Source organism: Protopterus annectens, chromosome 8.part1 (genome assembly GCF_019279795.1).
Source record: "Protopterus annectens isolate FY-2018-M chromosome 8.part1, PAN1.0, whole genome shotgun sequence".
Lineage (NCBI taxonomy): Eukaryota > Metazoa > Chordata > Ceratodontiformes > Protopteridae > Protopterus > Protopterus annectens.
Window position 1 is genome coordinate 411790236 of NC_056742.1, and position 15687 is coordinate 411805922.

The window sequence follows — 15687 nt, forward strand, 5'->3', positions numbered from 1 at the left end:
GTAAAAACCCATCTGTTTGGAATACTGTAACAGTGATTTAAATCGGTCATCAAGTACAATTTTTACATGAAATAGGACGCAGTATGAAAATGCCCTTAATTTGTCTTTCTTTGTTCCTGTTATGGATCATCATCAACCTTTCTCTTCTGACCAACTGGCACATTAATTTCCTAATCAATGGACAAAAAGGGATGAGGGTTGTCTGGGAGGGGCCATTATGTAGGCAGCCATCAAAAGTGGTTTGAAATTGTATTTATTTATTTTTTTGCCCTACCCTAATACACTCACTACTGTGCCACCCTTAACTGGGACATGTGATAAGCATCAGCACTGCACAACCCCTCATTTCCAGAAGGGATTCACTGCAACAGGAATGTCCTGTCCAGTCAGGGGAGACACAGTGTGCTTATTTCCCCTATTCTCCACCAAGGAAATCAACCAACATGCATGTCCCTATCATCCCCCAAAGATGGGCAAACCCACCCTTCTGTCTGAACTGTCTAGCGCCCAAGCCATTATTCAAACTCAGGTTGCCTCAGCTGTCCCTCATTCTACCAGCACAAGTGAGCAGAGAAAAAGGGCTACCTGGATGTAAACTGCACCTCTACTGAACCAGGTTGTTTTGAATGACTGCCATAACAATATGTCAACAATGAAGTTCAGATTTTATAACAGATTCATTTTAATGTTTTTTTCAGTCTCCTGCAGCCTGCCATGCATCAGAATTTCCAAAATCAATTGGTCACTTTCTTCCTCTGTGGGGGTGACAGGCAACCAGCAATCATGGGAGGCTGTCATGCAGGCAGCTCTCAAGTGTTTATTTTTTATGGATGCTTTTTGCCCCCTATATATGCTGACCATCAAGTCTCCCCCATTCAGACAGTCTATACAGCTGTATACTAGGGGCATACCCTGTACAATACAGGCAAACCTTGTAGAGGGGCTATTAACTAGGAACCAAACAGAAAAATAAGGACCAGTAGACAAGGCACCTGATAATAAATACTTTAATAAAAGTATATAGGTTCTTATGACAGACTGGTTTCGGCTGATTTAGTACAGTCTTCATCAGTGTAAAAAATACTTGCAAAAAAGAACCATTTTATAAATAATTGGATAGAACATGTGATTAATTACAAATGCTCATTTAGACCTGGCTTAAAGAGACCACCAAGCTTAATAATCCATTTTTTCTCCATGGAATTCAGTAAATCATGCCAACCTAATTTATTGTTTCTGGGTCTGTTTATTTTATCTATAATGGTGAAACTAAAACAAACATTGCTGTGTATTAATGAATGTTCGTAAAGAGCATTGTTTTCTCTTTTAGTTTTTATATCACTGAGATGTTCAGATATTCTGAATTTTAAGGGTCTAGAAGTTTGACCAACATAAAATGCAGGACAATTGCACTTGGCCAAATATATTGCCCAGTCCGAAGAACAATTAGCAAAAAATTTAATATCATATACTACAGGAGTGTTCTGACTGCTGAAGTTTTTAGTAGCTTGGCACAATGTGTGCAATGTTCACAGGGAAAACAGCCTATTAAAGGTTCACCTGATAATGTGGTTTGTGTGGTATAAGTACTTCTGGCTTCGGAATGTTTGAAATGATTAAAGAAAGCAGATAAATTTCTGCCTTTATGAAAAGAAAACAGACATCTGTCGCCAATAATTAAACTAAGTTTTGGGTCACATGTTAATAAGTTCCAATTTTGCTGGACACAACCACTGGTAAATAACCCTGATGACCTGTTACTTAAACAATGGGGGGGAGGTTCAACAGAAAACATCTCTGAAATTTGTTGAAATTTTGGCTAACCATCACAATAGAATTATTGAACAAGAGATAGCATCTATTACTTCACTTAGTGATAAAGCCAAACGATTTGAGGGACAGATTTCATATACCAATAACATTAAAAATTTAAGCAAAGAATTGTCAATATTGGAAACTCAGTTAAAAGAAAGGAAAAGGAAAATGTTTCAAAGAGACTTAGATGATTATACCCTTTAATTTTGAAAACAAAGCAAAACATGTCCGATTTAGTTCACAAAATCGGACTTCTTCTAAAAGAAAACGCACTAAATCCATCTTAAAAAAGGGTGCACCTCACAACACTGACACATCAGCTGATGACTCTTCTTCAGGCTTAGAAACTGATTCTGCAGGTGCCACAGGCTCACCAGCATTGAAAAGAAGGAATTCCATCACTACCTCGGGTTTACACATAGGAGGAGGGGGGGGGGGGCAGAAAACATAAAAGCTGTAGACAATATGGAAAGTCTACTTCAGATGTTTGTGACCAAAGAACCAATGTGAATATAAAACATTTCATCTCATGTCCTCACATCCTCCGAAATTGAAATTCTTAATAAAGGGTTATCATTTATTCCTGGTTTCTTTGTTTCAGAAGAAAGTTTTGTTAATGACATCATTGCATTTTGTAGGATTCTAAACCTTAAATTATTTTTTCAGGAACAGTCATCAAAGATCTCTGATGAATTTAAATATCACAAATCCTCTTTCATGCCTCCTATGAACCAACATGTTTCCATGTTTCAACATGCAATTATCAAAGATCTTCACTTCCAATACAGGTCATTCACCCCTCTACCCAACAATATATCCAAAACATGCATGGATAATATCACTAAACTTGCGAACAATCACGAGTTGGTTATCATTGCTGCTGACAAAGGGGGTTCGATAGTAGTTCAGGATATGTCTCAATATGACAAGGAAGCCTTCAGACAACTGTCTAACGTTCAATACTACACCCAATTAACCATTGATCCAACACCTGTTTTCAAAGAACAGACGGACTCTTTTCTTACATTAGCTGTTGAAGAAGGTATCATTACCAGGAACATTCAGTCCCAACTCACTATATCTAACCCTTGCCCACAATACATATACTTCCTACCTAAAATACATAAAAACCTCCAGAATCCCCCAGGTAGACCTATTGTTTCTGATAGGAATTAATTAACCGAACCTTTAGCTCTCTTTTTTAACCAAATACTTACAGCCGCTATTAAATTGTGTCAGAGCAAGGATCAGAGACACCACGGAATTTCTCCAAATCATTTCCGAAACACAGTTAGAACCAGATTGGTTACTTGGTACTATGGATGTTACATAACTATATACCAACATTCCCCACTGGGCTGGATTGGAGGCCTTAGAATATTGGCTCAATAAGACCGAATTATATAAACCCGGCTTTAACACCCTTTTGTTGTGTTTGACTGAACATGTATTGACTAAGAAAGTGTTCTTTTTTCAAGGCAATTGTTATTTGCAAACCAAGGGGACAGCAATGGGGGCTTCCTTCGCCCCTATATACGCAGATTTGTTCATGGCATATTTTGAAGACCATATCATTTATGATACCTCACATAATATCTATATTGAAGAAATGGACATCTGGCGTAGATATCTAGATGATTGCTGGTTGGTATGGAGGGCGGATTCTGAATATCTTTTGGAATTTACCACATATTTGAATGAAAATAAATGGGGAATCAAATTCTCTGTCAACTATGATAAAAATAAAATGATTTTTCTGGATGTTTTGATTTGCCGCGCATCCGACCATATGTTGACTACAGAAATTCATTGCAAATTCCCTGAGAACAATTCACTCCTCCATGCCTCCAGCTTTCACCCTCCCCATATTTGCAAAAACATCCCTAAATCTCAGTTCATGCGCATCAAGCGCATTTGTTCCGACAAACACACCTATACACGATTTAGGGACGATCTAGTTCTTAGATTTCATGACCGTGGTTACAAATTGGGTCAATTATTACGCACTAAACACACAGTGGATAATATGAAAAGGGATGATCTTCTTCTTCGTTACAAAAACAACACCCTATCTAATTCCAATCCACCTAGATTCATAACCACCTACGGATGCAACACCAATATATTAATCAATACTGTCCAGCAAAATTGGAACTTCTTAACATGTGACCCAAAACTTAGTGAAATTACTGGCGACAGATGTCTGTTTTCTTTTCGTAAAGGCAGACATTTATCTGCTTTCTTTAATCATTTCAAACATTCCGAAGCCAGAAGTACTTATACCACACAAACCACATTATAAGGTGAACCTTTAATAGGCTGTTTTCCCTGTGGACATTGCACACATTGTGCCAAGCTACTAAAAACTTCAGCAGTCAGAACACTCCTGTAGTATATGATATTAAATTTTTTGCTAATTGTTCTTCGGACTGGGTATTTTGCCAAGTGCAATTGTCCTGCATTTTATGTTGGTCAAACTTCTAGACCCTTAAAATTCAGAATATCTGAACATCTCAGTGATATAAAAAATAAAAGAGAAAACAATGCTCTTTACAAACATTCATTAATACACAGCAATGCTTGTTTTAGTTTCACCATTATAGATAAAATAAACAGACCCAGAAACAATAAATTAGGTTGGCATGATTTACTGAATTCCACGGAGAAAAAATGGATTATTAAGCTTGGTGGTCTCTTTAAGCCAGGTCTAAATGAGCATTTGTAATTAATCACATGTTCTATCCAATTTATAAAATGTTTTTTTTTTTGCATGTATTTTTTACACTGATGAAGGCTGTGTACTAAATCAGCCGAAAGCGGTCTGTCATAAGAACCTATATACTTTTATTAAAATAGTTATTAGGTGCCTTGTTTGCTGGTCCTTATTTTTCTGTTTGGATTATTGTTCTTGTGGGACCTTGCAGCTGCTGTACTCGCAGGGGTTACTACACTTTTGCTATTAACTAGGAAGCCATAAGGATTTCCTGTACACCTGCTTACATATAGTCATCAGCTCAATCCTAAGCACTCATGCCCCCCTATCCTCTGACCACAATAAGTATGGCTCCCCCCAAAGACTACAGCCCTTTAGTGGCCTACCTATCTGTCTCTGGAGTGGGATCTATATGTTACAAGCCACCCCCCCAGCAGCTTTACTTATCTAAGATACAAACTATGAAGGCATCTTCCACCATAGCTTTACCCATGCCTGTGATGATGATGTAAACATCTATTTGTCTGCAAGGGCTACCTATGTCCCTCTGTCCAGTGCTACAATCACTGGACTAGGTAGATGCAGTCTTTCTGTATACTAGCTCCTTGCTTTCCATGTCTCAACCTAACAGTGCAGCAGCAGGTGGGCCAGCCAAGATCCACTACATACTCTCTTCCAGGATGGACAAACCATACCTGCTCACCTTCTGTCCTCCTGTCTATGTCTTTCCAGTGACTGAGCCACTATGCAAACTCAGGTAATCTGAGCTGCAGAAAGCACTTTATTCCTCTGGCCACTGAGATGGGGAAAGGAGTTCCAATTTTAACCTCAATTCTTTACCCTCAATTGCTGAGACGATCTCACAAAGTCAAGGGCCTACATTACCTTATCCTATGGCTATGCCTATGCTCATACAAATGCTCAATAAAGGCTACCATTCAAATGTGTCTTGGTAAAGCCAAGCATACGTCTCAAATCATCTGCTGCCTATCATGCATGTTTTTCTATACTAGGTGCTAGTGCTGCAGTGACTGTGCCTGCTCCCCCCCCCCCCCCCACAGGCAAGCTGGTGTCAGATGCTGTGCATCATCCTTCCCCTCCTGGTTCCTCCAGCATCTAATCAGTGATCTATCTTTGGTGATCTAGGCTACATTAAGAGCTATCCTAATTCATCATGAAGCCAGGAAGATCTTATGATGGGACTTTCCCTTCAAAGGGCTTCAAACAGAGATCATGTCTGTTTAACCATTTATGTTAGGCTAGAGTACTGCATTCCACCAGCTCATAAAAACTGAAAATTATCAAAATAATAACCCTGACAGTGGAATGATTTGAGGAACAAGTAAAAAAAGATGTCTGAAACAACACAAAAAGCTGCACATACTGTCCATCTGCAAATGAAAAGGGAAAACTTGCATCCCAAGAAGAATATTAATCCACTCCATTCCACTAAAATCATATAACAACTTTTTATTGCTAATAAAATGTTCAAAATAATTTTATTACAATGAATGACACTTGAAGGAATGACATTTTGACCCATGAAGTACTCAAGACAGAAACACAGAAGAGTAATTACTCTGAAACAGTAGGAAGAAATTAACGTGGTAGAGAATAATTTAATGTAAAAACACAATACTCTGTGCTAATGGGACATGCATACTGCTGGAACAAACAAGTCAACGACTGACTGACGGACGTTTGAGACGATGGTCAAAGTATTACACTGCAGCAGTAGACAGCAAAAGAAAGCTTTTATTTATTTATTTATTTTTTTTTATTAATGATAAAAGATCATCATTGGAGGCCTGTATTTAAAATATAAATGCAGTATACATTAATACCAAACATATTTTAACTGCCCCTTAAAACAGGGCCCATTCAGTAAATAAAAAATGACATGTTCACCATTCACGTGGAACATTACTAACAAAAGCAGCTAAGCCCCTCTTCCGCCAACCCCAAGTGATGTGCTTTAGGACGTACAAAATCTTTCTTACTGACAAGCCACACACCAAATTTGAAAGACAACTGTTTTAATGCGCACCATAGAAATGGAAATATAAAAACTGAGCACAAAGCCAGCCATGAAACTGAAAATTTTGATTCTATGCATATACAAAAAATCAGAATGACAATATACTTATGTCTGACCATCAGCAAAGTCCATTATGCTGGCATCCACTGTTGTCAAGGGCTGTGAAATGCCCATAGCTTTTCGAACTCCCGCCACACTGCAGATATTACCAGGAGCCACTTTACGTGCAAGATCTTTAAGGTTCCTGGTTACTCTGTCAGCTAAAAAGAAAAAAAAATAAAGTGTTAGAGCCAAAGAAACAGGATTATTTGCTAGATTATTTACAGCAAACTGGATTTCACTGTTCCTTCAAAACTGACGATCTACCTGCTCTTTTGTGCAAGCTTTTTCATTGTTATTGAAGAAAGATGTCTCCTATATAAGAACTAAAGAGAGATACTGACTACAGCTTGTATGTGAACACTTCTTGAAAAGTTGTAAATGCTGGCTGAATATCTTGAAATTTCTGGCATGGCCCTACAAAGGCATGTTTTGTGTCGACAGAAAGTGACGTGCAAATCACACGTTATAATCAAAGAATTAAACACACAACTAACCAAACAGGATGAATGCAAACAATGGTGTGGTTACTGCTGTCACAGAATACACCTGCATTGGACTTCGGCAACTCTTCAAGCACTTCTCAGCAAGTACTACAAATAAAACCAAACCGTTTTATGCAGTTATCTTCTGGAAATATATTTTGTAAAAGAAAGACACACTCAACTAAATAACTCTAAAATAAAAGCACATAGAACAAGTGGGGCTCGAAAATTACACTGTAAGGTAAAACAATACATCAGCTCTAAAACGTTTCTAGTTTCTTGCAGTAAAAGTGGCAGAGTCTGTATTTCTACAGCCTGTGGCTGTGACCATAAAGATGTTATTTTCCTTTTTGTAGGATAAAAAGAAAACCAACTCTACACAGTTACTCATTTAGAATGCAAAGAAAAAAAGCAGTGAAAACAGTTTTTTTGTTATTCTTGAATAAATGAAGAAAAATTTTATATATATATATATATATATATATATATATATATATATATATATATATATAGATATATATATATATAGATATAGATATATATATATATATAGATATAGATATATATATATATATACACACACACACACATATACACACACACACACACACACACACACACACACACACACACACACACGTGTTTGTGCGTATGTATATATACATACTGATGTCAAACATCCTGTCAAAATGACAGGATACAGACACACAGAGACTGACCCTACTCAGGGAATATTTCCATTCCCTGAGGACTGTGTGATCTCAGAGTTACTATACATAAATAGATAGCAGGGGATGCGAGGGCTGCAGGAGGGCTTGACCCCTGCAAAAACACTTCCTCTTGGTTTAGCCCACTCCAGAGTAATCTCTGGTGCATGTGCAGAATGTGTTAATATTTGCGACTTCGACATTACGTCAATCTGCTGGGTGTTGGTGCACTATCCATTTGATCAAGTGCCCGATAACCATATATATATAAAATAACATTTGAAAACATACTAGCAATTATTTTGGTGTAGTTTTTTAAATAAGCCTCTTAATTGCAGCTCTTCACTGGTCTTGAATTCATAGTGATTCCTAAATGTTTTTAGCTAACAGAGGAACATACTGCTGTAACAAATGATTCAAATGTTTGTTAAAATAGAGCCATGAGCTGTCACACTCCTGCTCATTTCATTAGAACCAAAACAAAAACTGCCTCGTGGCTCTCAAAAGAGACCAAATCTAAAATCATAGCTATAAATAAGGCAAGACACAAATGGCATGCCACAAAAGACCCACTAGATTAACTCAGATACCAACAGTTAAGGAATCACACAAAACAAAATCTATTATACTACACACACACACAAAAAAAACTTCTACTACCATTAACCAGACTACTGTTTTTACCAATTTCATGGTTTGAAGCTTAATTCAGCATGTGAACAATCTGTAAAAAGAAAAAAAGTGACTGGCTGATGGGCTGCATGGAACCATACTTTTCAAATGTCCAGATTTTTGCCTCATATTTTTGGTTTGTTCCTTATACAATTTGTGGTTTTCTGGCAAATTGAGGAGGACTGAAGTCACTAAATTACATACATTTGAGTTTTAGACTTATATCCTTCAGAAAATCTACACCAAATATCCTATTATTCTAGCAACTTTCTATGTTTATTAGAGCAATACTGAAAATCTGAACCTGTTTTGGGGCGTTTATCTCCACATTACTTTAGGCTTTGTCCAGGTTTCTTGTGCTAAGAAGTTTAGAGGTATGGAGGGAAAACTTGAATCAGTAAGTCAGTGACAAAGAAGGAGAGTTTATGTTGGTCCTGCTAACCTACTTGAAAGGCATTACACCACTGAAAGAGGCAATAACCATAATGAATCCTACTAAGAAGAGACCCCCCACAGGCTCCATATAGACAACTTAATGTGTAAAGTTTTAGGAGTTGCAGAAACCGCACAAGTAAACTGGAGGCATTTCATACTACATTAACCACGACTGACTTTTTTGTGTGTGGAACCTTGAAAGACGCCCAGTTTATAGATTCCTGAACAGGTTAACATTTCTGGGTATAACTCAAGAGGTTGGCAAGGTTAAACCTTTAGAGGTTTACACAATATTAGTAAGGTTTGTGTGAACGTTAAACATTCAATATTATTTCAGGTGACCACAATTTATGAATTCGGAGTTATTGAATTGCACTGCTGATCATTATAAAACAGCTGTGAACAGTTTTATGTGATCAGTATGTCACCAATGACAGAACACAGTTCTGTAGTTAGCAGATGGTCAGTAATACAAATGAGGAAGCCTCACATAATCATTTATTTTTCAACTGCACAGCATGAAACTCATCTGGTGAGACTTCATATTTTCAGAGATGCAAATCTGTCAAAAACCGTAGACTATCTTACAACAATAATCACATACCTATTTTACTACTCTGATTTCCATTTCTTTGAAATTTGCAATTTTACATCTACCCCACTCGAGTGTTAAATTACTGGAACCAAGGTTACTTGTTATTGTTTTCGCTCTAATAAAAAAGTTTTATATAGCCAAGAACTGGTGTACTTTATCATCTCTTAACTGGACTGAGTTTAGTTACTTAGCATTTAAATACACCCTTAAAACCTTTTAAAACAAACTCCACTCATTTTCAAAATGAACTTAAAGCTTGCAATTTGTCAGTCCTAAAGCACCTTTCACTGGACGATGTAGTAGAATACTTTAATTCCATATTCCTTACTATTCTCGACTGTCACACTCCTGCTCATTCCATTAGAACCAAAACAAAAACTGCCTTGTGGCTCTCAAAAGAGACCAAATCTAAAATCATAGCTATAAATAAGGCAAGACACAAATGGCGTGCCACAAAAGACCCACTAGATCAACTCGGATACCAACAGCTAAGGAATCACACAAAAAAATCTATTATACTACACACACACAAAAAAAAACTTCTACTACCATCTTCAACAAAATCACAACAAACCTCAAAAGTTTGGGGTAGGAATAAACAAACTTCTTCACCCAGGACAGTCCTCCACTCCTACCCCGCCAGCTTCCAACCATAAATCCCCAGAGGAGATTGCAAATACCTTTAATAGTTTCTTCACAGAAACCATCCAATCCCTAGCCAGCCAACTGGCACCCAGCTGTTCCAACCCAAATTCTGTCACAGCCAATACCCCCCACTGTCCTTTAGCTTTCAGACTGTTTCTACATCACTTATCAGATCTCTAATTAAGAAATTAAAACCAACTACTCTAGCAGCTGATCTCCTCCCACCAGAGTATCTGCAAAAAGCAGCAGATGCCATAGCATACCCCATTCTCCATCATAATCAACAGAACCTTATCTGAAGCCATCATCCCCCTCCATTTGGAAAATATCTCATGTAATACCACTCTGTAATGGAGGCAACACATTTGAACTAACTTTAGACCCATAGCTATTCTGTCACCACTGGCTAAAATTACGGAGAGGTGTGTCCATAAACAACTTCTGCATTATCTTACCCAAAATAAGCTGTTGGCCAACTCTCAGCACGGTTTTAGGCCACACCACAGTACCACGTCAGCCCTCCTATCCTTCTCTAACACCATAAACCATAACTGAAATAGCAAAGTTTCCTCAGCCCGCTTTTTAGATCTCTCCAAGGCCTTCGATATGGTCAGCCACCAAATATTCATACACACCCTTAAGGCATTCTCACTAAATAGCCATGCGCTTCAATGGTTCCAGACTTACCTGTGTGGTAGACAACAAGCCATCCTATGGCAGGACAAATTATCAAACCGTCTACCCGTCACCCTAGGTGTCCCCCAGGGCTCCATACTAGGACTCCTTTTCTCTCTCTCTATTAATGACCTTCCCGCTGTCATCCCAAATGCTACCGGTATCCAAGTATGAGGATGACTCCACCTTGATTTGTTCAGCCACCTCCCTGACAGATCTAATGACATTAACCCAGAATACTTTCAATATAGTTGAAAACTGGCTCTCCAACCATCAGCTGATATTAAACCCTAACAAAACAAAGTTGGTTCTTTTCTCCCCCACTTGTAAGTCTTCCTCACTACTCTTTACCATAAAATCTAATAACGGTACCATTATCTCCCCAGATACCCAAACCAAACTCTTCGGCATCACAATAGACAACACCCACAAATTTGATATCCATGTCAATCAAACTATCAAAACCATTAACAAAAACTTGGCTCACTCTACAAGATCAAACTTTTTTGTACTTCATTTGCTAAGACTGCTATTGCTCGTTCCCATCTACTCTCCACTCTTCTCTATGCCTCCCCTCTACTCACTAATTTGAACAAATCAGCTCTTAGCAAACTCTCCAGCTGTTATAACCGTATTGCTAGATTTGCAACAGGCATGGCCTATAGGACCCACCACAGTCACAACCTAAATCTTCTGAGGTGGCCAGAATGGCCTAGCCTACTTCAGTACAACCAGCTTATAATTGCCCATAAAGTTCTCAATCACCCTGACAATATGCCTGCACTTAAAAACATCAACCCTTACAGCAACCTGAGGTCACTTTGCTCTTCTAATAAACTACTGGTTCAAACATTCAAAATCAACAACTATGCTGGGGACTCTCTGTTTGCTAACTCTGTTGGCAAAACTTGGAACTCTCTTCCTGCTGATCTTACTCTTGAACCCTCTTTTAGTTAAAAAAAAGCCTCAAGCGATACTTTAAAACTCACTGGCTATGTCTTTGTTCAAAATCTGACTAGCTCCTCCTCTATAGTCTGTAATCATGTTACATGGCCTAGTCAATTTGTCAACACTGTTTTAAAAATGTATGAATATATTACCTGCTTGCTCAAATGGAGCCTGTAAACTGTCTAACTTGTAATCATTTTGTGATTTTTACTGTGTGTTCTACCTTGGAGCTTTTCTCTCCGGGCCTCAGCTGAAAATGGACATATATCCAGTTGGACTATCCTAGTCAACAAATGTAAAATAAAATAAGTAAATAAATACTATAGAGCTTTTAAAATAATTCCAAAACATAAAACTGAATTTCATAAAGCAATGATAGCTTAGTCTACTGTATAAAATATCTTATACTAATCCTCACTCTTATTTATGCTTTATTTATTAACTTAAATTTTTTGTACTCAGATATGTCAAGTCAAAATAAACTAAATGAAACCATTTTGATCATTAACACTTAAGACTGAGGCATTATGTATAGAAATAGTGTATATTTTTAAAGTTTTGTTTTACTTGATTTTATGCTTGCTTATTCTGATATTTTATTTTTTATGTGAAACGTTCTTATTCTTATATTTTATAATTAAAAAGTCTGTTAAAATGTATTTCGGAAAAAAGGGGCAAATGAAATATTGTAGCAACTACTGATTCTTGGTGTAAGGGTCAGAGTTTGGTTAGGTCAGGGACTGCCATACAGTTTGTACAGCAGGCAAACTTAACACCTTCTGTAACACTTGCACTGTGAAACATGAAGTGGTTAAAAAGTTAGGGGGGTAATCTGTTTTCAGGGCAGACAGCCTCATGTATATAGTATTAAATACAGAGATTCTGGTACAGCAGTTGTACTATTGGTCACAATTAACTGTCAAACCATGGCTTGAGCAATGAAGCTGATAAATTGTCCTCACCCCCATTTTCCTTATCTGCCACCCCTTCCCCTGCTTGTTAAAATATATATATATATATATATATATATATATATATATATATACACATACGCATACATACACACACACACATATATATATATATATATATATATATATATATTGAGCATTACGGGTGCTGAATGTCACAAGCATAACTTATGTGAAATCTACATGGGGACGAAAGGCAAAGCATTTGAAGACAGCTTTCCTGGCCTTGGAGGTGAGGTTGGTACTGCTGATTTCCATGAAGACCAACCTAAGTGCATAGCGGGGAGCAGCACTGCAAAGTTAGGAGGACAGAATAACTGAACTGTTGGGAAGGGTTACTAACTACAAAATCTGACTGCAGAACAGGAACTAACAAGGACCTATGATGCTTGACAACAGGTAACCTCTCTCTTTCTCTGGAAAAAAAAAAAGAGCGACTTATTCTACCCACCAGTTTTCCCAGTAAAGGACAACTGGCACAATGTGTTTATGAAACAATGAGTTGTGTAATATACAGAAATGCACACAGCCAAAGGCAGACAGAGGTTATAGCTGAAGCTTAAAAACAGAAAGGCATTAAAATGAGCAAATATAAAAAAGTTTAATGCTGCTCTGTTTGCTGCAGACCGCTCTCTTACCAAGAGGCTGCTGCATACCCACATTTGCACTTTGACAGCACACATTAAGGAGCTCAGAAGAAATGCTTGCTATTTTGAAGAACAAAGAGATGGTATGATCAGCTGGAACTGTGGAAATCTGCAGCTTGGAAATGTGCAGGAGTGAACAAATGATCATCAGTACACTTCAGAACAAGTCTCTCTAAAAGCAACACTGAATTATTTTTATGCTGTACTTTGTTCACACTAACAATAAAAAGTTAACAGAAGCAATAAAAGGTAGCCATACTGATTAGATGGTGGCTTTTGTCTGCCTGTCTGTCTCAACTTGTAGGGTTACCCGATTAGTGGCTGGCATCTCAAAATCTTCAGCAAAGAAGCTCCACCTCTTCTCCCACAATGCCCTGCATGCCAAAGCCTCTTCAGATCTTGTTTTCCACTTTCAGGGTCAGAAGTGTTCTGTATGAAGCTCCAGTAGCTAAATCCCTCTGACTTTATCACTGTCTGCTTTTCTCTTCTCCTGCGAGTTTAGGGATATTTTCCAGGTGTTTTAGAGATTTAGAGGTATTTTTCTCTGCAGCTAGAGTTAGTGTGAGACTCCAGCAAGCACGTTTTATTTGTGTGTGTGTGTGTTAGCTCGGTTTCCGACCATTTTCTGTAGAAAGCATAGTTGATTTTCTCTCAAATTGTCCTTACTTGTTTTTTCTTGCACTTTTTTTGTTACAATAAACAGTAGCAGTAGTAGTAGCAGCAGCACTACTATTAGAGTTATTTCTTAGATAGATATTTTGACATACACGAACGCACTATTTTTGTGAAGAAGTTTTTCTGTCATTTCCGGTTTGCTTTTCTGTTTGAAATACAATGGACAGTGCTTTGGGCTTTAAAAACTGTTTGGTATGTGTGGGCACAAATTGTCCCATCAAGACTCCCATGACCAGTCCATTTACTGCGTTGGCATGTCTCATCTCGACTTGGATTATCAGGCCTGTGCAGTCTTTGGAGCCAGGTCTCTGGATGATCATAGGGCAAAACAAGAAGTTATGTACTCACCATAACATTCGATGTATGTAGTCCATCTCGCCTCACATTCTTACCCGTAGGTTCGGAGCCGAACCTCGGCTACGACTCGGCCATACTCTAGCTTGAAGTCTTTCAATTGGCTGGGCTAAGAGGTATCCCATGCTGCACTGCTCCCTTTAACCTCTAGGTCCTCCAGGATGGGGGAAGGTGGGAGGTTAAGTAAGAATGTGAGACGAGATGGACTACATACATCGAATGTTATGCTGAGTACATAACTTCTTGATGTTATGTAGTCCAATCTCACCTACATTCTCACCCGTGGGACAGCGTCCCCAGCACCTGAACCCTGGGAAGCTCAGTGGAAAATACTCCTGAGCACTATGGAACCAAAGGAAGGTCTGCCTCTGGATAACAAATCCAATTTGTAGTGAGTAATAAAGGTGTGAGGAGATGCCCATGTAGCCACAGCACAAATATGATCCATAGACACCCTGGCCTGAAATGCTGTAGAGGTAGACATGGATCGGGTAGAATGAGCCCTCACTCTAACTGGTAAATCCTTACCACCTGAGGCACAAATGAAGGAAATACAACTAGAGATCCATCTAGACAAGGTCACTTTGGAAACAGGAGACCTAATCTTATTTTCTGAAAATGAGACAAATAGCTGATCCGATTTTCTAAGATCCTTTGTTCTATGCAAACAACGCAACTGCCTGTGAGCATCCAGCTGGTGAAATTTTAATTCTGCCCTATTAGAAAACTCTGGAAAAAATACGGGCAGTTCAATGGATTGGTTGAGATTACTAACCAAAGCCACTTTTGGCATAAAGGAAGGGTTTGGTCTGAGGGAAACCATGTCCTTGTGAAAAATCAAGTAAGGCGGTCTGACTGACAAAGCTTGGAGCTCCGAGACACATCTAGCTGAAGTGATAGTTTCCAAAAAGTTAGTTTTCCAAGTCAAATACTTCAGTTCACAAGTAGCTGCAGGCTCAAAGGGGGAAGAGGTGAGACATTGTAACACAAAATTTAGGTCCCAAGGCATGACCGGGTCAAAGGGAGGGCGAAGCAGCATAGTGCCCTTCAGGAATGCCTTACAAAGTCTATGAGCCATTAGACTGGGTTCATTAGCGACGTGAAAAGTGGAAATAGTTGCCAACTGTACTTTAATGGTCGCAGCTGCTGACCCCAATTGAAAAGTATGGAGAGAAATTCCAGAACTGAAGAAATTGGAGCTGTATAAGGATCA

General features: G+C 38.4%; 1 protein-coding gene across 1 annotated transcript in view; it reads right to left on the minus strand.

Moving 5' to 3' along the window:
• The window catches only part of BRD7 (bromodomain containing 7), a gene marked incomplete in the record, with an annotated part of 891907 nt that overhangs the window by 41551 nt on the left and 834669 nt on the right, over positions 1-15687 (minus strand). Inside the window, 1 exon segment of the mRNA XM_044081983.1 lies at positions 6683-6826. Coding sequence (XP_043937918.1) covers positions 6683-6826 — 144 coding nt within the window.